The sequence below is a fragment of the Myxocyprinus asiaticus genome, chromosome 22 (genome assembly GCF_019703515.2).
Source record: "Myxocyprinus asiaticus isolate MX2 ecotype Aquarium Trade chromosome 22, UBuf_Myxa_2, whole genome shotgun sequence".
NCBI classification, from domain to species: Eukaryota; Metazoa; Chordata; class Actinopteri; order Cypriniformes; family Catostomidae; genus Myxocyprinus; species Myxocyprinus asiaticus.
In genome coordinates, this window is record NC_059365.1 from 12,312,037 (window position 1) to 12,339,559 (window position 27,523).

At 38.6% G+C, this 27,523-nt stretch overlaps 2 protein-coding genes across 2 annotated transcripts in view; one reads left to right on the forward strand and one right to left on the reverse strand.

Annotated features, from left to right (window-relative positions):
• The window catches only part of LOC127412889 (cytoplasmic polyadenylation element-binding protein 4-like), a 112,929-nt gene that overhangs the window by 81,946 nt on the left and 3,460 nt on the right, over positions 1-27,523 (reverse strand). The gene's annotated exons all lie outside the window — the stretch shown is intronic.
• Positions 9,606-25,685, forward strand: LOC127412890 (stanniocalcin-2-like). Its single transcript, XM_051649590.1, has 4 exons — positions 9,606-9,901; positions 19,257-19,399; positions 20,197-20,408; positions 23,409-25,685. The coding sequence occupies exons 1-4, from the start codon at positions 9,715-9,717 to the stop codon at positions 23,773-23,775; spliced, it is 909 nt and encodes a 302-aa protein (XP_051505550.1). The 5' UTR covers positions 9,606-9,714; the 3' UTR covers positions 23,776-25,685.

The window sequence follows — 27,523 nt, forward strand, 5'->3', positions numbered from 1 at the left end:
GTTTAGTACTCCCTTCAACCGAACAATTCCATTCGTTGCATTTATAAAATTTTATATTTAAAAGTCTGGTTTTCCACCGTCGAAAGTTTCCCCTGATCTTGTATAGCAGAATATGGTATAACACCACTGTTGCCATTTATCTCATGTCTCGGCAGGTGTAAATGCTGTTTGTTTTATAACCTGCCAATAATTGACCAGCAGTATTAATATAGTCAGCATTTGACTTATACTAAACAGTACTACTGATGTTTATTTTGCTATTTATTTTATTTTTATTTATTCTTTATTTAAATGGTCAGCAACTGACTGATACTGAACATACAGTACTGATGTTTTTTAAGCTATTTATTGTATTTTTATTTATTCTTTATTTTCTCAGTGTTCATTTCTAGAATTTGTTGACCATGTATAATAATAATGTTAAATTCTAAAAATATTTGTTTAAGAAATAGCCTTCTGAGCAATCCACATAGAAAATCTGTTTTCATTCCAGCTCATAAATGAACTATATCGGCCACCATATCGGTAATCTGTGAATTTTCCCCCTCTAAAATCAGTATCGGTTTCAAAAATCCCATATCGGTCGGGCTCTTATAGGAAGGTTGCTCCTTTATATGCTGACACCACAAATTAGAAAATTGCTTTTGCCCTTTGTCCTGCTGGCATCTATCGGACCCTACTGGACATGGCGGTACAATGTGGTAGCTTGAGGAGACAGTGTCAAGAGCACCTCAGATGTCATAATTATGAGGTATCATTCCCAGAATTCCTCTGGAGGTTTGCCTCTCTAGGATCTTTTTATCTATCTCGATGTCCAAGATTGCTGCCTTTGGAAAAATACGACATTTGCCAACAGACAAAGGGGAAAAATAGATAAACAAAGGTCTGGGAGATCAAGATTACAGAGTCAATTTCCTTGAGCCTTGGTAGAACACTCTGTTAACAACATTACTACCATTATTGCAAGGATGCTAAACTTTTTATTGAGCTTTTATGTCATTAGGGTGTCTTAAAATGCATTTCAGAATTAGGTTGATATGACTGACCTATCATTATACAGAGCCTGTCTGGACTCTTATCAGGATTTTTTTGCCCATCATGAATTGGCATACGTTTGATTTCCATCCATTATGGAATTACAACTCTGCACTGAAAACATTCTTGAAAACCTTCTGCTCTGAGCTGATGTAAAATTTAGTATTTGTGCCAGCATAGCTGCAGAACATTTCTCTCTTATTATAAAGCTAAAGTATGTAACTTTTTCAATGTTAAAATACTTTCTTCCTCCTAAATATGCAGGGACAACTATAAGTGAGCCTAATATTTAACCTACTAAAAAATGTGTAGGTTCATTTTTCTCGAAAACTGAAAACAGTGTTCCTGTGGCGCTATAAAAATATTGCTTTTTTGTTTGCGCAGCCTTAGCCCTGCACAGTAATTACACACTTCCAACATGATCACATCGGAAGTCAACATGTTGCTTCCAAATGTTCCGGTACTCCGACAACGGCTGTCAAGTGCCGATTTTTACATCAGTTCAAGTTCAAGTGTGTTTACCTTTTTTCTGTGGTGCAACTGAGAGCGCTTTGCATCAACAGCCTCAAAGGCACAGACCCCACATTGAAACCAAGAAGTAATCACATCCACATAATCAATGACAAGCGTGATTAAGAGGTTGCATTTTCCCTCTCAGTTTGCATTTTTACTCCACTGACAGTTAGGTTTAGGGTTGGGGTTTGGGTGTACGGTTAATAAGATATGCATTTTTTCCCCGTATTACATCCCTTACGACTAAATACTAAATACTTTACAACTCGTTTTTAATGCCCATACATTCAAAAACACTTTCCGCTTCGGCTGGGTGCAGTGGTTTGAATTTCGGTTAGCACAGACTAAGTTTAGCTGAAAAAATTTAGAACTACTGTCGCCGAATTCACAGTGGGATCAGTCTGACACTTTAGCTTTAAGTTTCTGTATACGAAAGACTTTATTAAACCTGTGTGTTAAATCTTCATTTGAAAATTTTGAGGACATGATGGGATGGGTTTAAAATTGGTTTAAAATTTCAAAAAGTCGTTTTCTTTGGTAGCAGGCCTGGTTGTAACACAGTTTTCAAATGATAAAGCCAGTTCTAGTGAGGCACATGCAAAAAAAATTTTTTTTTTTTTTTTTTAAAGGAGGCAAACAAGGGTATGTTTGTTCTTAATGTGAAGTCAGGTTTTGAATTTCTGGGCTCAAGAGCAAATTACAAAATGTTGTTTCAGAGGGACAAAAATAGAACTGAATGGTCTACACCCACCTTGATTAGAAATAAATGTTAAAATTATAGAAGCTATTATTAAATACCAATAACTGCATACGAGTTTTAATGACCTGACTATAAGGTCAGTGTCAACAATTAAAGGGATAGTTCACCCAAAAACCCACAATTTGACTGAGGCTAACATTCTGCCTTACATCTCCTGTTGTTTTCCACTGAAGAAAGTCATATGGATTTGGTACAACATGAGGGAAAGTGAAATATGACATGCTTTTCATTTTTTGGTGAACTATCTCTTTAACAATTTGGTTTCACATACACTTGCTAGTCACTTTTCAGTCATTAATTGATCAAAAAGTTCAATAAAATAGAGGACTACATATTTTTAAATAATTTTGCTGCGTTTAACAGTAATTTACCTGGTGGTGACGTACAACCGAGCCATGTTTACTCAAGGTGCACTACATTAGGCCACATCCACATTAATACGTTTTCGTTTGAAAATGCATATTCTTCTCTATGTTTTGGCTTTCAGCCCACATTGAGACAGCATTTTTGACAGCAAAAACACTCTCCCAAGTACATATATTTGAAACCGGCATCTCCGCATTGTAGTGTGGACAGGGAAAACTGAAATATCTGAAAACTATGATGTATTTGTTGTCATGTGACACAGTCATGTGATCCATTCAATCCAAAACAATCAAGATGCCGTCCTATGTTGTAGCGGCATTGTTGTGCCTGCTATTCACTTTGATAGCATTGTTAAAGATAAATGTTACTTTGTACAACCTTCACATTGCATTCCTTGAAAGGTGAAGTGAAGTTTACTCAGAATTGCTGTCAGGCGACGGACCACGAGAACAATTGTGTTTCAGACCACACATTGGACGCTGCTTTTTTGCATGTGCAGTAAGGGTATTTAAGAGTTTTCATATGTTCCAGTGTGGACGAGCAACTTTTGGAAAACGCTTGAAAACTGCAGTGTAGACGGAGAGCGTTTTTAAAATGAAAACACCATTTTCAAATGTATCGGATTAATGTGTACATAGCCTTAGATTAAACAATCATGACACGGTTGATTGACTTTAACATAAACCTCCAATCAGAGGTTGCATATCATTCATTGGTGTTTAGAAAAGAGTTGTGAGCGGGGGAAGGTGCGGGAGAAAGGATCAACCAACCTGCTGCTTCACAAAAGGCCTGTAAATTGATTCAGCCCCCTGTTAAGCCTCCTCTTTAAGGATCCAGGCGGGTGGCAGAGTAAAGTGGGTGTCTGCTAATTCCCTTCCTGTTCCACAGGCAGGATCAGAGCCCCCCCCAGTCACAAAGGCAGTGGAGGCAGTTGAGGATGCATCCATGTTGCATTGCCAGCTTGCATATGTCTGCTTAATTTATAGCTATAAAACACACACAGACATAAATGAGCATCATCAAATGCTTGAACTGCATCCTTGTCACAAAAATAAAGGGATTAGGGTGTAATAATTTCTTCAAGCAATCTCTAAAAGTCTCTGCAAAGATTCTGCAAAAGTTGTTCATGTTACCAATGTAGCTGTCATGAACATTGTAAATCCTGTTTAAACAAGTTTGGTGAGAAACAAAAATCCCAGTGACCAACAATACAGCATTTGTTCACCTGTGCATACACTGGATTTTTGCAAAATGAGTGGAAAATGACAGTGTTACTCGACAGTTGTGTTCATTCCTATTTGGATTCATATAACTCTGTCAGCAGGGTAAATATGAAAGAAGCAGAAGCCCTTTTCTCAAAAAAGACTCTTCAATCTTACTCAAAATGCTCTTTTCTGAGTTTTGTCAATTACTACCCCATTCGGTGGCTACACATCATCGAATATGGGTCACGAGTCACACAATCTTCTCTTGATTGACAAAGAGTAAATACAGCCTTCAGGGAAAAGGTTTTAATGATCCTCTGCGATCTCAGACCCACCACAATATGCTATTCATCTCTAATGAGAAGTACTGCAAGTGTGTCACAGTCCGTTGGCTTGTTGTCTTTCGCCTTCCACAGTGATACATTTAGCATCCTTTGGGTGCACTGCTATGGGATCAAATGAAAAAAAGTAGAATCCAGTAAAGGCATCAGTTGCCTCTCTGAAATGCAAATCTTTCTTTACATAAAAAAAGCTTTCCCCTAATTCATAACACTGACCCAAATCGCTCCCTCTTGTTTGCCCTCCAGTTCTGCAGGTTCTGTGCTCGTTATGGGCGCCCATTGTGTCGCATCATTGTCCCGCCTCCCACATCGAGAGTGTGTCAATCCCAAAGCATTCCAAAACCGAATGACATCAACCCCTCTCCTGATTGATAGAGCAACCAAGGTAAAGGGTCACATGGCAGCATCAGCAGACCTCATTTACTTCTCACTGAGTCTATTGTGCTGCAGTAGGAAAGCCACACGGACTGTAATGAGCTGGAGGGTTAGCTGTAATCTGCCAACACTGCTGCGATATTAATCACAGCATAAAAAAACACTCTATAATAGCACATTGTTCGAAGCCAGTAAAAGCTTGGGTCCAAGGCACTTTTTTCACACATTTGGAATGAAAGTGCATTTTTGCCGCATTGTGCTCAGCCTGTAAAAATGCTCTTTTCACGATTCAGGTGAGTTTACACACCAGAGCTTTCATGTTTCAAAGACAGTGTCTCTTTCCAGCATATAGGGAGTGCTTTATGACTTGCTGACACACACATGCTGATACGTTGTGAACATACGCACACACATGTTATTTTCTCCGCAGTCACTGTTCCTGGAAGAACCCCTGATATTCCAGGTGTCCTTTGCTTCGAGCACCCTACTATGCGTCCCTCTCACTCCATCTCACTGAGCTTCCCATACCTTCTCCATTTCACTCAGGATCATTCTGAGCCCCCTGAAATGTGGGATTAATGGCCCTGCACATAGTGCAGGCAGTTTGGGATATGTAAAATGACTCGTACTCCCCAGCTCCGCACAGCACATGTTCCTTTATCAATAACACCAAATCAGCATGGTGTCAGGGGCACATAAGGAATTAAGATGATAGAAATCAATGAATATAAACTCATTTTGTAGAGGGACTAGAGATAGCATCAGTGGGGGATCCTGGCACATCCCAATAGGATTAGTAATGCAAGCAAAACAGAAATTGATGCAGTTCAATATGATGTGTCACATTTTTACAGGTACATAACTGTGCCAAGAAGGAATTAATAAGCACTCTTGGTGTCAACCCTCGTGCAATCTGTGAGCAAGGCTGGCATTTTCAAACAACACCATGAAAGCAAGGCATACATTGCACATTCTTGCATGATTAAAGACCCTGGTAACACTTTACAATAAGGTTGTATCCGTTAACATTTAACTACATTATTTAACAAGACCTAACAATGAACCATACTGTTACAGCTTTTATTTATCAGGATTCTTATTAATTTCAACATCTACTAAATCATTTTTTAAATCAAAGTTACATCACATTAACATTGGTTAATGCATTATATAGTAACATTCAATGAACAATTGTATTTTCATAAATTAACATTAACCAATATTAATAAATGCTGTAATAAAATATTGCTCTGTAATAAACTAATGCGTAAACCAATGTTAAAATGTATGCATGGTTTGGGGTATAATCCCGTAAAATCCCCATATGTGTTTATATGTTTGCCTTTGATAAGCAAGATTACTCTTTTCTTTTAAATTATGATGTAGACGTCACGTTGTAATAGCATGGAAATACGTATTTAATTTTCTCTAATAATAGTACATTTTGGGCGGCCGAGACACGCTTTTACGCCTCTCAAAAGTACAAAACATAAGGTAAATCCTCACCAGCACTCTTTTCGGCGCGCTCCAGTCGTCTGTGTGTGGTGACGCGTCATTAAGAGGTTGCGGTCTGTGAACGCGCGCTGATTGGTGGAGAATGAGGGTGTGCGCGCATCATGGGCTGGCTTTCCTACAGACCCAGATTCAGTTGTAGAGTATTAAGTCCACGCAGTGAGGTAGGCACAACTTAAACTGCCACGTAAACATTGCTCATGGCTTCAACCGAGAACACACTCTCCTAATATATCATATATTCTCAATAGAGCGGATTATAGACCTTATTATGACTAGCGCTTTAGATTGTTGACAGGAACGGCTGTGAGGGCTTACAGTTTCTTCAATGGCATGCACTGTATAAAGCTCCTAGATCACTAATTTAACAACTTATGTTTTCTGCAGTTTTTTGTGTACAGAAATTGTATTTTCAATGTTTTATCTGCTAAACGATCAGCACCAAATTTAAATAACAGTACAACAACCCATTGAAGAGACTGCAAACAATCCCCCACAGCCTCGTTTTCATTCCTGTCAAAAATCAATATGGCGCTACTCTAAATAAGGTCTATTGGTCGATTGAGTGCCTCTTGAAGCCATGAAATAATTTCTTCGAAGTGACATTTCCTGAAAAGCAAGGCTTAGAGAGCTAAATTACCAGATTGTTTTATCTATAGGTTTTCTGGTGTGAATAATTACACCAATAGCATTTGAAGTGCTTAAAGCCTCTAAAGCTTTTGACAGTTTTATGTTCCCTTCAGCACGAGAGCATGTTGACCAAATATTTGTCTCCAGCTTCAACAATGTTCATCTATTTTTCTTTCACCTACGGGTGGCTGCGTAAAAAAACAATTTCAATTCTCAGTTTCTCGGTAATCTCAGATCCTTGACGGATGGTCTGCATCTCATTTCAGCCATCGTGCAATGGATTCGCACGACTTGAAGTCAGTAAATCAAGCTGGATATGTTCTGTGTAATTCTCACAAAATGTCATAATTAGAATGGGTGTTTAGTGAAATCTGACCACAGTTATGGGACAAATTTGCTACATGGATTTAATTGGAAAAGTCATTGGAAACAATACGAAACAAGACTTTACAGAAAGTCTGAAACAGGTTGCAAAGAAACCAGAGAGACAGATGACACATCAGCTGGATGCCAGGCGACAGTTTCACATGGATGCCATGTTTAAACTTCAACCCTCTCAACACACTATAAAAGTTAACCTCTCCTGTAACCATATGTACACTTTTTTTAAAGGACCCCACATTCTAGCCCCTTGGTTTGTATATTTAAGAGTCAGATGTGCACACTTCTTGTCTATGTGTCCATGCCTTTTGTGCTGCTTTGTCTGAATATGGCAGCTGCCTAGAGGGAGTGGTTTAAATGATGCAATCCCTGCCATCCATTAGCAAATTTTTCCTGTTTTATACACTGTATGACAGTGGCACTTTACAATTAGCTCTGCTGACTGTTGAATTTTCAAAAATCACATTATCAATAGGTTTTCATATTCATCTGCTGCAGTCACCAATATTCAGACAACAAGCAGAACATCGTCCATGACATATTTATTTTTTAGAATTGGGAATCTTGATGCAAGATCACTTTATTTATAAATGTATAAATAATCATAAATATTAGGGATGCGCCGATGTATTGACTGCTGTTATTTGTCAGCCAATTATTGACCAAATTAAAACCATCTGCATATCGGTTATAAGCATTAAAACGCTGTTATGAAAAACTGATGGTTTATTTATAATATAATAGTGTGAAACTTTGTAAAAACTATGTGAATTCAAATGCACAATCCAGAAATAATAATAGCCACACTATGTAAAAGGGTTGGCACTCTTAAGAACATGCAATATAAAAATTGTATTCTTTCTCATTTTAACGATAATGCGGAAACAACGACATAAATGGACAGTGACAGTTGTGAAAGCGGCACTTACCTATAGACTACATGATGAGGGAAACCATCCAAAACACTTTGAAACCAGCAGACTTTGACTTTTGAGGTATCGCTATGATCCATAAATGCTGCATGATTGACTGAATTAAGATTGAAATTGCAATGTGGCTTTGTGTGATTACTAAACTTTAAAAGACTGCGTTTGAAACTGCAAAAATAGAAGTACAAAAAGGTTTTAGAAGTACAAAATAACCTTTTTTCATATTTTGTAATTTTTTTAAATCTTTTTTTATCTTTCACTGTGGTTCTCTATAAAATTTTGGCATGTCATGTGTTCAACAGATCCAATATTCAATGAAAATTATTTATTGTTAGGATAGTGAAAAAGCTTTTGTACCTCTTTGTAATTTTTAAGCATTCTTTTTTTTGGGGGGGGGGGGGGTTCCCCTTTTTCACCCAATTTGGAATGCTCAATTCCCAGTGCACTTTTAAGTCCTCATGGTCGCGTAGTGACTCGCCTCAATCCAGGACCATCAACACATGCATCTTATCATGTGGCTTGTTGAGCGTGTTGCCACGGAGACATAGCGTGTGTGGAGGCTTCACGCCATCCACTGTGGCATCCGTGCTCAACTCACCACACGCCCCACCGAGAACAAACCACATTATGGTGACCACGAGGAGGTTACCCCATGTGACTCTACCCTCCCTAGCAACCAGGCCAATTTGGTTGCTTAGGAGACCTGGCTGGAGTCACTCAGCACACCCTGGGATTCGAACTAGCGAACTAGCGAACTCCAGGGGTGGTAGCCAGCATCTTTTACCACTGAGTTACCCAGGCCTCCAATTTTTAAGCATTCTTAAGTAAAACAGGGATCTGATGACAAAATAAGGTAAGTTGCAAAGTATCGGTATTTAGTTTTTTGTTAAAATCGGTATCGGCCAAACATTTTCATATTGGTGCGTCCCTAAAAAAATATGTTGATGTTGTTATTAACTGTTATAAAAACAATTAATAAACAACAGGTAGATCTTGCAATCTATTTAATGCTCATACTGTTATGCAGCACAGTAATACATTATTCTTAGGGCTCAATATTACATCTGAAACTGCAGTCTGCTGTACAGCCAAACCAAAAGCAAAACATAGTTATATTTATTATTTATGAAAAAAGAACAGTATTAATATTGAACACCAAAGGAGACATGTGAGTCCTCTATCTGACTCAATTTCCAGAAATGCATATATTGTGAATGCTCAAAAGCATTTCATTTTAATTTGAATAAAAATTATACACTGATGAAAAATCTCCTATTTATTTACTCAATGCAGTGTTAATATAAAGGTATAACGACATGCTGAAGACTCTTATCTTCACTCACATGCTGTTGATCTTAGATCAGAGACAGTCTGATGCCTCATACTAAGCACTTGTAGAGTAAATACCCACCCACCTTTACACATTTTTCAAGCTTAGTTTATGGCAAGTAGAGACAACTTTCGCCAGACACACCCCTAAAACTTGGACGTGGTTGTCTGCGTCTCTGATTGGTCGGAAAGCACGACTGACAACACCTGCTTAACTCCTTCATTCAAATTGACACCCGGACTCTGGGAAATATATCCAGCATCCATCCCGTTGCCATTCTCACTCTTTCTCTCTGAATCACCTCGATCAGAATCCACATCAGATCCTGGGCTGGCAGATGACTATTGATTATTTATCGAGACAAATGACTGTTACATCAAGTCTAATAATGTTGATCAAAATCGTAGTAGTCTTGCTGCTTGTCTCGGTTTTGGGGGAAGTAGTAGGAACAGATGTTGATGTGCACGAGAGTCACCCTGAGAAACCGGCGAATCAAAAAGGACGTCTTTCCTTGCAGAATACAGGTAAGAGAATTGACATGCAGAGCGCGGTTATCACACTTAAGGGGTCGTTCAGACTGAACGTGTTTTTGCGCTTTAAAAAAAAAGCTAGGATGAATAAAACAGAACGCAGGTGTCTCAAAACGCGCTTTTAAAAGTTGAAGTTCTTTTTAACGGCGTTTAAAAATCGCGGCGCGCTTGCACGCGATGCTTAAAAAATAGCGAAACGCTGCGCAAGACGTCAGTCTAGCGCGTATTTACCCTAGGAAAACAATTTAAAAACGGCGCATACGGACGCAAAATACGGACGTGTTCTGTGTGAACGGCCCCTAAGACGCATTGAGAAGCCCGTACTGAGTGCTGTGCTTGTGTATGTATGTGTGTGTGGGGGCACGTGCTCAGCATTTCAGACCTGACCGCGCGCAGAACCGGCCAATTCACATCGTATTATGCGCTGCGCTACGTTTTTTGATTACGAAGGAAGGCGATATCTCGTAAATACGAAGCACAAGGAGAGAAATCCAATACCTTCGTAAACTATTAATAGCATGGCATAAGGTAGGTAAAGATAGGTAATGTATACGGTGACATTTCAGGTTCATGTGCGCGTGCGTGCGTGTATATCTTATTTGCGAGCACAGAGTGGATTTGTGTACGACATCCTCAGCGAGTATTCTCATATTAAGTGGAGTTAACTGCCCAGCATAGTGGTTGCACGTTCAATATACAGAGCATCCATATGCAACTTTTGAGCGGAAACATTGTGACCAGCAAGTTAAACCTGTAATGTGGATTTTTTTTGAGTGATGCAATGGCTCTACGTGTTGCACTAGAGCTGGCTCAAACTTAAAGGAATATTCCGGTTTCAGTACAAGTTAAGCTCAGTTGACAACATTTGTGCCATAATATTGATTTCCACAAAAAAATATTTTAGACTTGTCTGTCCTTTTCTTAAAAAAAAAAATTAGCAAAAACCGAGGTTACAGTGAGACCCTTACAATGGAAGTTAATGGGGTCAGTTGTTCGGAAGGTTTAAAGTTTAAAGGCACAAATGTGAAGCTAATTATTTTCTAAAAGCATTAACATTAATTTCTCTGTTTAAACTCATGTATTATTTGAGCTGTAAAGTTGTCTAAATCGTAATTTTTACAGTAGTTGTAGGGTTTAGGGTTTGTTTATATTATATCGTAATGGCAACAAAGTTGTAAAATTGGCTATATACTTTAAGTGATTTTATCACACTAAAATCATGTTAACACACATTGTTTACGTCTTGTAGCTATACTTTTGAAACAGTATTTTAACGTTTACGGATTGGCCCCATTCACTTCCATTGTAAGTGCCTCACTGGAACCCAGATTTTAGCTTTTTTTCTTTTCTTTTTTTTAAGAAAAGGAGGGACAAGTCAAAGTTAATTTACGGTAATCAATATTATGCCACAAATGCTGTCGATTGAGCTTAACTTGTATTGAACCTGGAATATTTCTGTAACCTTTCTCACGAGAGTGAGGTTATTCAATGGCATTGCTGATGTATAAAATATCTAAATGTTTAGAAGGCAGATTATCCATATAATTGGATTTAGGCTGGCGTTATGTTACCCTTCATAACTGACAGCTTCTTTAAGGCAGTGACTGACCCAGAGTGGGTTTGCATAGTAGCATGGCTCAGTGGGTCACACAACTGTGTAATTCCATGCATGATCCAAGTCCATTCCCGCACAAATGCCAACACAAGCACTGCAGGCAGCACCTCCATTGATTTACTTTGTTAGAATCTTTGGGAATATTCCGAATTTGAATATTTAATAATATTATATAAATTAGAATCTATAGGAATGCTATTAGAGTTAGAATCCTTAGGAACACTCTATGAACTGGAATCTTTCTCTGAAATGAATGTGAACTCATCACTTTATCATGGTTTACCTTCACATTTGTCCTATTTGACACAAACTCCGTTTTATTCATGTTTTTCACAGTAAGATTGGCACACAGAATATTGTGTTAGAGAAGGACCACAATTAGGCTGCATTTCATTTTTATAAGCAAAGCCCTTCATAATAGTACCACAATTAAAAAGAGCATACTGACTGAAGTAAAACTGGAGTAACCATCGCAAGACCCTAGAAATAAGATATGTTTTAAAACGGTGTAATTTGTAATGCAATAGCTCAGAAAGCATTTTAAATTTTCACAAGCCGTTTTAGTGATATACTGTAATGGGATTTAAATTTCACAGTGCATTTTATTAACCATTTGTCATGCGTTAGAATAAATGCGATAAGAAATGTTGACTATTTTACTTTTTCCAGCTCATTTTGAAATGCTTTGGTCCTTTTAAAATAAACATCCTTACGCAAAATGTTTTTATTTACCCTCTGATTACAGTTGGGTTGAAACTAAAAGGTTTTATTAATGCAGTTCAAATCAAGACTCACCTTGGACAAGCAGGTAACCTTTATCTCACTTTTGTCCTGACACAGGGCATTACTAAAAGACACATGTCAAGCTATTTTGTGATGTCTCCTGAACTGGTAATAATTTTCTTGAAAAATACAACTAGGTGTTAACCAAGCATTTGTGCATATGAATGTCATAATGTCTGATCCAGTCCTGAATGCATGTGTCCTTATTAATTTATGTAATGCATCTAAAAGTCTCAAGTCTTCAGAGCACTCTCTTAATTGGTGAAACTACATAGAAAAGTGCTCCTCTGCAGTTTAGCAAATTAGTTATCATTAATCATTGAACTGATAAATAAGGAGTGCATTTAAAAGAGGATACACTTGAATATTGCATTTACATATCTCTTCGTTACAAGTGAAAAAAGACCTAAAATGCAGCCCTCTATATACTAATAAGAAGAAAGTTACAGTTGAATTGCAGATACATTTTCAGAAACATTTGTGGGAGGATGACATTTACACTCATGTTGTCATCTCCTACTCATCAGTTTAAGCTCTATGGCACTTGTTATGCTCAAATTCATTTCTAATCTCTACAGCAAGGTAAAAGCAATCTCATCCTGCTATATATAGTGTTAACCTTGCTTTTCCACATCTAAGGCAGTCACTGCAATCCTGTTCCTGTTGCTGACGGCACGCTGCATGAGTGTTTGTAGCTTGCTAGCCTGCTTAGCATTGCTTGTTCTTATTCTTATACTTTCATCGTTTTATCTTTTGCCATTTTACCACGTGCTTTGGGTTTTTCCACTTTTCTACTGTTTCATCTTTATGTATATACCGCATGCACCCGTTTCTCTTGTTTTTTTTTCTTGCTTTTTTCTGCTTGTCTACATCTCGCATCTCGACTGTGTGCATTCGTTTTTCTCTACTGTGCTTTACGTGGATTATTGCATCAATCTCAAACATCTGCTGATTAGGAACCACATCGATCTCAAACCCTCGCCACTCAAGAACAACCATAACAACAACAACAACAAACGATTGCGGTAAGTCATGGCATCCGCTCATGATATTGCTTCCTGCATTACATGTTTACTATAGCTTCTTCTGTCAGCAGTGAGGGATTTACATGTGATAAATGTAAGGAATTAGTCAGGCTGACGTAGAAGATTAATGAGTTAGAGACACGCATCCGAATGCTAGTGGAGGTCAGTGAGAAAAAGAAGCCAGTAGATACTGTTTCGGATGTGGGTAGTACAGCAGCCAACACACACACTTTGGTTTCCGGCTGATGAGCCCCCGCAGCAGGGCGATTGGGTGACGTCTCGGTGACATACTCGGTCAGCAATGCGACATCACTCTCCTGTTCCTGTTAGGGTTTCCAATCGATTCTCCCCACTCAGTGATGAACCCACTGAGAATCATGTTGAAAGAGCCCTAATAATTGGTGATTCTATTATAAGGAATGTGGCAATGGAGACTCCAGCCAACATTGTTAAATGCATTTCGGTGGCTCGGGCATCTGACATCAGATCAAATTTATAAGTGCTGGCTAATGCTAAACGTAGATTTTCTCAAATTGTTATTCATGTCAGCACTAATGATGTCTGGCTTCGCCAGTTGGAGATCACTAGAGATAATGTTAAAGAGGTGTGTGAACTTGCAAAAATGATGTCAGACACTGTAATATGCTCTGGCCCTCTCCCTGCTCGTCACAGTGATGAGGTTTATAATAGATTAGTGTCACTGAATGGCTGGATGTCTGAGTGATGTCTGGAGAATAGCATAGGATTTATAGACAATTGGAAGAGTTTTTGGGGTAGACCTGACCTGCTAAAGAGAGACGGACTCCATCCCTCTGGGAAGGTGTCGCTCTCCTCTGTAGTAATTTTGCTCATAGACTTAATAATGATAGTGTTTGTGACTCCAGCCAAGTGTGCTAAGCAACCAAATTGGCCCGGTTGCTAGGGTCACATGGGGTAACCTCCTCGTGGTCATGATTAGTGGTTCTCGCTCTCAGTAGGGCGCGTGGTAAGTTGTGCGTGGATCGCGGAGAGTAGCATGAGCCTCCACATGCGAAGCCTCCGCAGTGTTATGCACAACGAGCCACATGTTGAGATGTGCGGATTGACTGTCTCAGAAGCGGAGGCAACTGAGACTTGTCCTCTGCCACCCGGATTGAGGTGAGTAACCCTGCCACCACGAGGCCCTACGAAGTAGTGGGAATTGGGCATTCCAAACTGGGAGAAAAGGGGATACAAATAAATAAATAAATAATAGTGATAGTATTTGACTAACTGGGGCCCAGGTCAGGAAGCAAACAAACTGGTTAATCCAAACGTCTGCTAGCTGCCTTGAGACGTCACATAGGTCACATAAACTACAACACATAGAGACTGTATCACCTAGATATCACATAGAGACTGTGTCTGTTCCCCAAACTACCGAACACAAAACTCGAACTAAGTCATTTAGAAATAAATTTGATTAAGGTTGAACTTGAAAAAACAAAAAAAAATTAAGATAAACATCATATAAAGGTAGGGCTACTAAAAATAAGATCTCTTTCTACCAAAGCACTAATTGTAAATTAAATTATTACAGATCATAGTTTGGATGCACTCTGTTTGAATGAAACCTAGCTTAAACCAGATGAATATATTAGATTAAATGAGTCTACTCCCCCAGGTTATTGTTATAAACATGAACCTCATCTGAAGGGTCGAGGAGGTTTTGCTACAATTTAAAGTTAAGTTTTTGGTGTTACTCAGAGGACAGGGTATAAGTCTTTTGAACTAATAATGCTTAATATGACACAGTCAGATATAAATAAAAAACCTCTGTCAGCAAGGGCAAAAGATGACAGTATATAGATCACCTGGGCCTTACTATGGTTTCCTTGGTGAATTTGCACATTTTTTTATCAGATCTTGTAGTTAATGTAGATAGAGCTTTAATTGTTAGTGACTTCAACATTCACATAGATAATGAAAATGACACATTGGGATAAGCATTTATCAATATTCTCAACTCTCTTGGAGTCAGGCAAAATGTGACAGGACCAACTCATCACCATAATCATACACTAGATTTGGAGTCATATGGAGTTGATGTTGATACTATAGAAATTCTACCGCAGAGTGATGACATCTCAGATCATTACCTCATCTCTTGTTTTTTGCGATCAGCTAATTTCACTCAATCTACACCATGCTATCGTTCAGGTAGAACTATTCTTTCGACCACTAAAGATAGCTTCACTAATAATCTTCGAGAATTGTCTCATACTCAGTAAGCCAAAAAGTCTAGAAGAACTTAAAAATAACAGAAAATATAAGTACAGACTTTTCTAGCACTCTTGATAGTGTCGCCCCCTTTCGATTAAAGAAAATTAAAGAAAAAAGCCTTGCACCATGGTACAGTGATCACACTCATGCTCTCAAGAGAGCAGCTCAGAAAATGGAGCGCAAATGGAAGAATACAAAATGAGAGGTATTTCATGGTGCATTGAAGGTACTAAAAGCTGCCAGGTCAGCATATTTTAGCAAACTCACAGAAAATAACCACAACTATCCTAGGTGTCGCAGCACAAAAGAAATGACTTCATGAATTTCTTTACTGATAAATTGAAATAATCAGAAATAAAATTGGAACTTTGCAATCAACTGTCACAGCACCTCAGAAAACAGTGTCTCATAATTTTGCTCATGAGCAACTTCAATACTTCACTGTCTTCGTTCATGAAGAGCTAACAAAACTTATCAAAAAATCAAAAGCCATGATAAAATGGCAGTTATCAGGGGGCCTGTGTAGCTCAGCAAGTAAAGACGCTGACTACCACCCCTGGAGTCGCGAATTCGAATCCGGGGCGTGCTGAGTGACTCCAGCCAGGTCTCCTAAGCAACCAAATTGGCCCGGTTGCTAGGGAGGGTCACATGGGGTAACCTCCTCATGGTCGCTATAATGCGGTTCGCTCTCGGTGGGGCGTGTGGCGAGTTGTGTGCGTGGATGCTGCGGAGAATAGCGTTAAGCTTCCACACGCGCTATGTCTCCACGGTAATGCGCTCAACAAGCCACGTGATAAGATGTGCGGATTGACGTCTCAGATGCGGAGGCAACTGAGATTCGTCCTCCGCCACCCGGATTGAGGCAAGTCACTACGCCACACAAGGACTTGGAGCGCATTGGGCATTCCAAATTGGGGAGAAAATAAAATGGCAGTTATCAAACCACTTATTAAGAAGCCACAAGTTGATCGTAGAGAATTGGCTATTTACAGACCGATTTCGAATCTTCCATTTATGTCGAAAATACTAGAAAAGGTAGTGTCCTCCCAACTATGTTCATTTCTACAGAGAAATGGAATATATTAACAATTTCAGTCAGGATTTAGTCCCCATCACAGTACAGAGACTGCACTTATCAGAGTTACAAAAGACTTGCTCTTATCATCTGAGTGCGGCTGCATTTCTCTTCTAGTGCTTTTCGATCTTAGTGCTGCTTTCGACAGGATAGATCACGACATTCTCTTGAATAGGCTGGAGAATTATGTTGGCATTAGTGGACTTGCATGGTTTAGGTCCTATTTATCAGACCACTACCACTTTGTATGTGTAAACGAGGAATTGTCAAATCAAACAAAAGTTAAGTATGGAGTGCTACAGGGATCAGTTTTAGGACCTCTGCTTTTCTCCTTGTATATGCTTCCCCTGGGAGATATTATCAGGAATCATGAAATAAGTTTCCACTGTTATGCTGACAATAACCAACTTTATATTTCTTCTCAACCCAATGAAAATTCACGATTCTCCAAATTAGCAGAGTGTATCAATGAAATTGGATGACCAGAAATTTGCTTCTACTCAATTCCAACAAAACAGAGGTACTAATGTTTGGACCAAAAACCTCTTAAAAAAAAAAAAAAAAAAAAAAAAGCTATATAATAATATAATTTGACTCTTGATGGATGTACTATTACATCGTCTTCTTCAGCAAAGAACTTAGGTGTTATACCAGTCTGTCCTTTGAAAATCAAATTTCCAATGTTTTTAGAACAGCATTTTTCCACCTGAGAAATATTGCTAAATTACGACACATGCTTTCTGTTGCGGATACCGAAAAATTAATTCATGCATCCATGACCTCAAGACTAGATTATTGTAATGCATTACTTGGAGGATGTACAAGTTCAATAAATAAACTTCATTTGGTTCAAAATGCAGCTGCCAGAGTGCTGAATATGATCATATTAGCCCCATTCTATCGTCATTACATTGGCTACCTGTTAAATTTCGTATACATTTAAAAATTCTGTTAACTACATATAAAGCTTTGAATGGTCTTGCTCCATAGTACTTAAGTGACATTTTGACATGCTATATTCTGTCACGTTCATTAAGATCACAAAATTCTGGCTTGTTAATAATTCCAAGAATATCAAAATCCACAGGAGGAGGTAGATCCTTTTCATACATGGCTCCTAAACTATGGAATAGTTTTCCTAACACTGTTTGGGATGCAGACACACTCACTCAGTTTAAGTCTAGACTAAAGACTCATCTATTTAGCCAGGCATACACCTAATTTATCCTTCTACCCACAATTAGGCTGCTTTAGTTAGGTCTGCCGGAACCAGAAACATCCATCATGTTCTATAGAACTGTGCATAAAACTGAATGGCATCTACGCTAGTATTATTCTATTTGTTTCCATGTCTCAACCTCGGGATTCATATCCTGAGGTTACCAGAGCCTGCCAGGTCCAGCTCCGTTCCTGCTTGGTGTCGGACTCCACTCCTTCGTGTCACTGAGAGATGACGACAAACTACAGCCGGTGCTAACCAGACATCACTTCAGTCTTTTGACTTAAGAGGATGAACTGATGCCAACTACAACTGTAAGACATCGAATACTTCATATGCTACTGCCTGAACCTTGGATTTAGGATGGACCCCACCGAACCTCACCGAAATGACCTGCAGGTTGAACTGCGTTTCAACTCATTAATCTCTGCCTGCATCACCTTTGTCTATTGATGAACTATACTTTTGAAATGGAATACATAGACTATCATTTAATTGCCAACAAAAGCCTTCATCAGCCAACTAACAAAGGACAATGCATCTATGTAAACTTCTGCAGTTAATCCAGGATGGACTTCAAAGACATTGTAGTCATTAATTTTAAAGTTAATAAAAAATCTTTTATTTTTATTTTTAAAACACTGGACCTTAACACTTACTTAATTTACACATTTAAAACCATGACTTGCACTGCACACAAATAACTAATATTGGCATTATATTCATGTTGTTTAGCCAGAGGGGAACTGGCCCCCACATTGAGCCTGGTCTCTTCCAAGGTTATTTTTCTCCATTAACCAACATCTTGTGAAGTTTTGTGTTCCTTGCCACAGTCTTCAGCTTGCTCACAGGGGTTCTAAATACAATTATTATTTTATTTCTATACACATTTTACAGTCATATTTAATCAAACTACACAATGATCACTGTAAGACATTATAGATATTACAGTTTCATTTTTTGTTTTGTTTTTGTTAATGCATGATTTCCTGTAAAACTGCCTTGAAATAATGTGTGTTGTGAAAAGCGCTATACAAATAAAGATGACTTGACTTGACTTCAAGATGCCTCCCAGTTTTATGGACTTTAATAGCATACCTTTATTACCACAGTGCTCTCTCTGCTAAATTTGTCCCCTAAATACTGTTCTTAGGGAGAAAGAAAGCTGAAAAATAGGTCTCTGCATTCATGTGTGTGCATGATGTAAAAGGTTGTGCCGTCAGTATATTTCTAAACCACACTTCAAGCTTTGACAACGGTAATCATATGTAAGAATAGGCCTATTTTGATTAGGAAAGGATACTAAAATCAAGTTCTAATCAGGGTCTGTATTTCAAGAAGCATTGCAATCCCTAATTATGTGCATTCTCTTTCTCTATCTGTGGCAACAGCTGAGATCCAGCACTGTCTTGTGAGTGCGGGAGATGTGGGCTGTGGTGTGTTCGAGTGTTTTGAGAACAACTCTTGTGAAATCCGGGGATTGCAGGAGATTTGCATGACCTTCCTGCACAATGCTGGCAAGTTCGATTCACAGGTAAGCACTGCGCCACACATGGCTGCCCCAGTCTCCCACGGGGTTTATGTCCCTTTGATGCAGCCTGAGGATGACCCTGCAGGCTGCTAAGCCAGCTGGCACTGCCTCCAATGCAGCTACTGTTTCACGAGGTGCAGGTGGATTTGGAGAAGAGGGTTTTAAGCTTGTAATGCAGTCTCAAGATGTGGATGTCTACAGAGTCAGTCTTAAGGGGTTTGTTCAGCCAAAAATGAAAAATCTCTTATTATTAACTCACCCTTATGTCACTCCTAACCCATATTACTTTTTTCTTATATGGAACACAGGAGGACAAAAATAAAAAATCTTCACAGGGCTTTTTTTTTCTTCTTTTTTTCTTCAGATAATTAAACTGAATAGTGACTCTGGGCTGTCAAGCTCCAAAAAGGATAAAGTAACAAATAAATAAAAATAAAAAAACACCATTAAACCACTGTAACAAATAACTGATAGTCTTCTGAAGCCATACCATCACTTAGTGTGATGGACAGACATAAATTTGTTATTCACTCTCAAATCAAATCATTGATCAACTCCCAACGGCAGCGCATATGCAGGTATGACATCATGACGTTTGGTCACAAGACATGGAAGAACCAATGACGTTTGTTGTCATCGACGTCCAATGTGCTTTGATTTGGGCACTGCCGAAAATGTATATAATGACTTGCAGTATGTTGCGCAGACCTTGCTGGTTCATGTTATCTCAACAGAGCAGAAAAACTGTTTGCAAAGGTTTATGGCTGCAGATCTAACAAGACCATCTTAAATGCTTGCAGGGCAAGTCCTTCATCAAGGATGCTTTCAAGTGCATGGCGCATGGTTTAAGGCACAAGTTCAGCTGCATCAGTCGAAAATGCCTGGCCATAAAGGAGATGGTCTTCCAGCTTCAACGGGAATGCTACATGAAACACAACCTCTGCTCAGCTGCTAAAGACAACGTCAATGTCATGGTGGAGATGATACACTTCCAAGACTTATTTCCTAAAGGGTAGGTACAAGCTTTCTGTATCCGTCTCCCCGCTCTTGTTTGCACATACCACTTCAGATGCTATACTGTTTCCAGCTTGTGTACTTCAGCATTGTTGGAAGTTTTGCAAGTTAGGGGACTGAATAAACAGAGAGTTTGAGTAGCTTTTTAAATACATTCAAGTGAACCCATTGTCTTGTTTTTCGGATAGCTGCATGTTTTCTGAGCAGTTTTTCCATTCTTAAGTTAAGTTCCCACAAATGCACACTGTTATTGTTTGGTGGCAATTATTTATCCAGCCACAAGGATTAAGCAATGTTCAGGAGTAGTCTGAGGGCCGTTAGGAGCAGCTGTAAACATGTCTTTGTACAGTCTCGTGAAAGATCGGTGTGTCACACTGTCACGGTACAGTGACAGGGTTCCCACTCTTTTCAAGAGACAATTATCCAGGACATTTTATGCCCTTTGGGTGTACCTTGTGCTCGGGTTTGAGTCTCGAGCTCTCCATTATGGACAGCGAGCCACATGTTTAACTTCTCTTCATTTAAAGGTTACATGAACATGTGAACTCATGAAGTGGCCCAATATGATTATTAAACCCAAAAAGCTGTGACACTAATATTCATGTGAAGATAAATGACTGCTATTTCTAAAACTCCAACACACCACAGAATTTTTATAAAATCTATATAAAATCTATATTTAATAATCACTATAAGACATATCGCAATTTTAATTTGATTAATTGTGCATTCAAACATTAATTTTCATCCCAATTAGGTAAAATACCATTTTTATGTCTTGATTCAGTGATTCCATTCACATTTTCCACATTGCTGAAATCATAGGGCCCTACATGTGGTAACCGTAGGATACGCAGACTCCCATCCGATCGTTGAATTATTGAAAATTAACTCGCATGTGTAAAGGCTACATCACCATGCTACCATCATTGGGTGTGAATTCATTTTCCAAAAAATCAGCGTTCTGACCGTCGTCATTGTCTAAAGTTTATAACTCAAATGTTTTTTTAGTTAACAAAACAGCAATGTTGGAATAAAAAAATATATATATATTTTGGACTATATCAATACTTAAGTTTACTTCAGATGAGTAGAGAATGTATGTAACATGGCTTGATTCATCATGACATTTCACAATGCGCAGATGCCAGCAGTGACAAAGCGTTACGAATTTGTATATTTGACACCTATCCCGAGTCCCAGTGGTTACCATGCTTTTGTATGTGTAAAACCTTGTAAGTGTTTATTATACTAAAATATTTTCCAGGACATTTAGGTATTTTTTACATTTTCTATGATTGGAAAATTGCATTGCAAGATTCTAGGTTTTCCAGAACACATGGGAACCCTGAGTGACATAACCTTTCATTGCAGTTGCTTACACCTCTCTTTTCATTTGGCACAGCACTGGCCTATGATGCAGCACATGTCAGCAATAAATGCTTTTTGGCCAGTGAAACAGGACAACAGGGAATGGAATTAAAGTCTGTAAACAGTCAGCGTTTGTAAGTAGAGCAGCAGAGGTCCCTGCTTTAGCTAGGGCCATATGAAATCCGTACCATTCCAAATTCCATGTTTCCCGTTTAAATTTTTCTGCATTCTGTTTTTTGATGGACAAATCCAACTTTAGCATCAGAAAAGACTGTCTAATCAAATAAATTGATAAAAGTGAACAGTTTAATAACAATTAAATGGAAATATGGCAGAACTTGCAGGACAGTTGATGTCCTGATTCATAGAAATCCTTCTGCTCTGATTTAGTGCTGAGTTTAAGTTTTTTCACGAACGTTAAGAGAACGTAGACAAATAGCTACCATGAACCTCGTTAAAAAACATAACTCTCCAATCAAAAATGGGGAAATGTTTCTTTGCTCGTCATTGTATATGACAAGCAGAGAACTGCCATTTATAATTATGGCATATAATGGCTTCTGATTCATTCACACAAACTCACGTCTTTTACAGTTAATTATATTTTTATGATTGCATGACTCTATCCGTGTTTTCTGCATTACCCAAATCATTGGGCTCTACGCACCATGGCTAAAGATTGGAATCATGAACAAATGAACGATTCGGATTCCTCTTAATGATTCCGGTTCCGTTTACGATTTGTTTTAGTACTTTTGAGGAAGAGGTATTAGGAAATAAGAAATGCAATTCTTATTAAATTGACTGCCCTCAGCAATCTGTTACCGATACTGTTTACACAAACTTTTTAATTCAGATATTTTATTAATTCATTGTTATAAAATTCCTCTAATTAGAACAAACTCCCAGTATGATAAAGTGCCCTGATAATATCTCTTTAGTTTAATGCGTATGCTGCACATTGCTGGGCTTCGCCCAAACAGATTATTTCAACACAGATACAATTCCAGTGCATCCACACTTACGAATCTCGCTGGAAATAGTAGGTCATTCAGGTATTTCTCGCTTACTGTTTTATGAAGTCTGAGGATTTGGACATACTACTCCATTAGCATACTGTTTTGGCATACTAATTATAAGGAAGTATGGATATTCAGATGCAGTGCATGTTATTTAATTCCTCTAATTAGAACAAACTCATAATCTTAACTACACATTGTCATATCAACAACCGTTATGTAATGACTCAAATTTCTTGGTTCATTTCAATTCGGACATGATGAATGGTTTGCGGTTCAGAATGTTTTTGTGCTGATAAAATGCATTAGTTCGGTAGGAAGCGCTGTATGTATTGCAGCGTAGATTCAAAAGAATCAAGTCATAAGAGTCATTCATTCGGGAATTGGACTACAATGGTTGTGTTGGGGGTGGGGTTTGTGCTGTTGATTCAGTAGCGGTATTTTAGCACGTTTAGCAACGCATGTTCGAGAACCGGTAACAGAACCAAAAGTCACAATCATTCGGTTCTGGTATTTATTTTTTTAATTATTGAACCGGTTCTGAAAAAGAACCTGTTCTCGGTTCCCAATCCTAACCACGACTGACTGCTTTCATCCCATTTTCTTAGGCCGTATGTAGAGCTGGTGAACATCTTGCTGAGCTGTGGAGAGGAGGTGAAGGAAGCCATTACTCGAAGCGTACGTTTGCAGTGTGAGCAGAACTGGGGCGCTCTGTGCGACAGTCTCAGCTTCTGTTCCTCGATGACCACAGCTCCAGCATCAGGGTCCTCAGGCGGCCTTGAGCGACGTCCAGCAGCTTCCTCTCATTCAGCAGGAGACCACCCCAAAGGTGCTCGACAAGGAGACAAGGACAAACCTGGCAAGGGTGGGTTCAATTCCCACACGAGAAGTCGGAGCCAAGGCTCTCGTCGTGCCAGTTTAGATTCCACTGTTGGTGAGCAGGAAGACACTAAGATCACTGACATTCGGAGGTGAAATAACAGGAATATCTATCTTGACTATGACACCATTACTCCAATCCCCAAATTAACAGACTGAGCAAGATGAGAGCAGACCTCCTAGTTCAACCAATCCACCCCCCACATCTCTACACAACTTTAACAGTCATTCCAGCACTCCCAAACTGTACATTTAGCAGGGTATATGTGGTGTAGCTTTATTGCTACTTCAGATCATAGAACAGATTGTTAATTTTGTAGGATTAAGAGTACACCAGTGCTTATTTTTAGTTCTAATACAGCATCTCTATTTCTCAAATCATATCCTCCTAGATCAATCACTTCTATTATTTATTTTATTCTTTATGCAATGTTTGAATATAAACATGTACATATAAATGTATGTATATCTATATTTATGTAAACATGTCTAAATATAGCCTCCATATTCAGTACTAATATACTATATGTAATATAGTTCCAAGAATGCTTGCTGTTGTATTAATCACATTATTGCACCAATTACGCATATGACTGTAGATATGTAAGATATGTTTGATTACTCGTTTGTTTCAAAGTCAGAAACTTGTGTGTAAATTTTATTTGAAATACTTGATTAAATACAAGCTGTACAGGATTGAAGTCTAGGTCTAGCACATATGATGGTTTGTGCTTGTTAGAAGGGCAAAGAAGTCATTTAACTAAGGAATGTCCAGTAACAAGCGTATTGTGCCTTGAGAATGTAACAGAGGTTTTTCTCCACAATAGACTAACGGACTTGAGCAGATATATTATACTAAAGATGCTTTTCTCCCCAATTTGGAATGCCCAATTCCCAATGCGCTCTAAGTCCTCGTGGTGGCGTAGTGACTCGGAGGATGAATCTCAGTTGCCTCACGTGGCTTGTTGAGCGTGTTACCTCGGAGACCTAACGCGTGTGGAGGCTTCACGCTATTCTCCGCAGTGCCTCACCGAGAGTGAGAACCACATTATGGTGACCATGAGGAGGTTAACCCAATGTGACTCTACCCACCCAATTGGTTGCTTAGGAAGCCTGACTGGAGTCACTCAGCATGCCCTGGATTCGAACTTGCGACTCCAGGTGTGGTATTCAGTGTCTTTACTTGCTGAACTACCCAGGCCCCCTATACTAAAGATGCTTAAACATACCAGCCGACCCCAGGGAACTATATATTGTTACATTAGGCATTATATTCAGATCTGTGCTTAGAAACAGGCTGAAATATAAACATAAGATGTCATATGTCCCAGTATGATAAAGTGCCCTGATAATATCTCTTGAGTTTAATGCGTATGCTGCACATTGCTGGGCTTCGCCCAAACAGATTATTTCAACACAGATACAATTTTAGCTCACAATGTCTCATGGAAAGCAGGCCTGCCTGTGTACTGGCCAAGTCCACAGACAGCCACTAAAGTTTCCAAGTAAAAAATAGAAGTTTTCTCCTGGAGCCACTGAGAAGAGCCAGAAGTTGGAGCCATGGTCCAATGGCCTTAGAACCAGGCACAGGGGTTAAGTCTACACAAGAAGCTCAGGGTATTACTGACAATAATAATGATTTTTTGGGGGGTCCTTGCCACATGATTGGTTAATTAATGCAATAGTTGGAGCTGACTGTCGGTTTGAGAATAAGCAATGACCTGTATAGTTCTGCTATTCATTAGCCTAAAGATCACAGTAGTTTCTTTGACCAATCATATTATTTTAAGTCACTCAGGTATTACAGTAAACATGTGGGCAAAATGTGATCAGCTTTGGGTTCAATCCTGAAAAAATAAATAAAATAAATATAATTTTTTGGAATTGTCACAAGAATGGAAGGAAATGTGGGTAAAATTGTTTTAAATGAGTGATGGATTCCATCTCCATACAGATAGCATGTGTTCCAATTCTTTAAAAAAAATAAATACTAAGTTCATTTCTTACTCAGATGTGTCATTTTGGATTGTTTTTCACATATAATTTGACTTCATTAAGACATGCCATTAATGAGAAATTTATTTTGAAATATAACGTTTGTATTTTCAATAAAAAATATTTCTTATATAAACAAATTTAGTTAGAATGTAAAAATGTAAGGCAATAATGTATATCTTCACTATTGCAGTGGTTTAGGTTATTAAATCCTGTTACTAAATACTATATCTACTCCTAATTTCTATTTTTTGAATGGGTTATATTAGGCCTACATATCAAATTACTTTCTAAAGCTCAATTCGAATTTACGTAGAGTATGTACTGTTTTTAAATGAAGTATGTTTTTGATGAGTAGGTATGCATGCGAGTAGCATAAATAGATTCCAGACATACTTCGAGAATGTGGACATTGTCCCATGACTAGAAATCACAACAGCCATGGAAATGATCTACTCTGGTTTTGTTAAACAAGCACTATTTAAGCACAAGGAACAACTTTCATGGTATATATACGTAGCACTTACAGTTGAAAAGAGGCGTCCAACTCGATGTTCACCGCCGTTTGTTTAAATCCAGCACTTGAACGTGACATCTCCTCAGCTCCCGAGGGATTATGGGATCGTAATGTGTCCAGTGCATCCACACTTACGAATCTCGCTGGAAATAGTAGGTCATTAAGGTATTTCTCGCTTACTGTTTTATGAAGACTGAGGATTTGGACATACTACTCCATTAGCATACTGTTTTGGCATACTAATTATAAGGAAGTATGGATATTCAGATGCAGTGCATGTTATTTAGTTATGCAGGTGAGTAGTGTGAATCCATTCCCTGACATACGTACATCATAAGGGAACGTGACCATTGTCCCGTAACCCGAATATGTAAAATAGTAACAACTGCGAAAATAATTTACTCTGTTCAGTACAAGTTCAGTTTCATCACAAGGTACAACTTTTTTGGAATATATACCACTTACAGTTAAAAAGAGACGCCCGACTTGTGGTTAATTTTTTTTCATTAAGCATTTTAAATATGATGTGTTCTCAGCTCCTGTGGGATTATGGGATAGCATAGTGTCCAGTGGATGCACACTTCAGAAAAACTCGCTGGATGTAGTAGGTCATCTGGGTATTTTTCGCCTACTGATTTATGAATACTGAGGATTCAGACACCCTACTCCATTGGCATACTGTTTTTGGCAGTATATAATAGGGAAGTATACAGTACAATAAATATAGTACATAGTATAATAAAGCAAAACTGCTTTTTGCATACTATATTGCAGGGAAGTATGCATATATTTAAAATGAAGGAAGTATTATTATTTATTACGTTGCATGAGTTGATTTATATACATTTAGCTTTATTTATACTGAGCTGTAATTAACAACCAAGAAATAGTCTAGACACTATCCTCACAAACAAGAACTTCTGCTTCTTGATTTACACAGTGAAGGTGATGAGTTTCCATAATGCTACACAGACATTAATCACAGTAAAACTCAATCCAAATAGCCCTGAATTTCTAAGAAACTGATTTCTCTCAAATAAATTGTTGGTTAGTTCCACATTGTCTAGAGCCAGCTCTGATGATATGAAGAGTGTTCCACTTGACGGGCACATAAAGCTGTCAGGGCGTGTGGCATGGGGCTGGCGCCAGGCTGAGCTGCAGCTGCAGCGGGCACCTCCACCAGCCTCCTGCAGAAGCACTCAGCTCATCACAGCAGTGGGAAAAACACTCTCTCACTCTCGCCAAAGCTGAATGAGACCACCGCACCATAAACAAGCTCCCCTACACTCTGGCTCGGGCTCTCCTGTCATAGGGCTGAAGATCTATAAACAA

What these genes read in the sequence shown, in the direction of transcription:
- LOC127412890 (XM_051649590.1), top strand. Translation starts at nt 9,715, where the DNA reads ATGACTATTGATTATTTATCGAGACAAATGACTGTTACATCAAGTCTA. An exon ending in TCTTTCCTTGCAGAATACAG is followed by an intron (nt 9,902 to 19,256) that starts GTAAGAGAATTG and finishes CTGTGGCAACAG; the next exon opens with CTGAGATCCAGCACTGTCTT. An exon ending in CAAGACTTATTTCCTAAAGG is followed by an intron (nt 20,409 to 23,408) that starts GTAGGTACAAGC and finishes CCATTTTCTTAG; the next exon opens with GCCGTATGTAGAGCTGGTGA.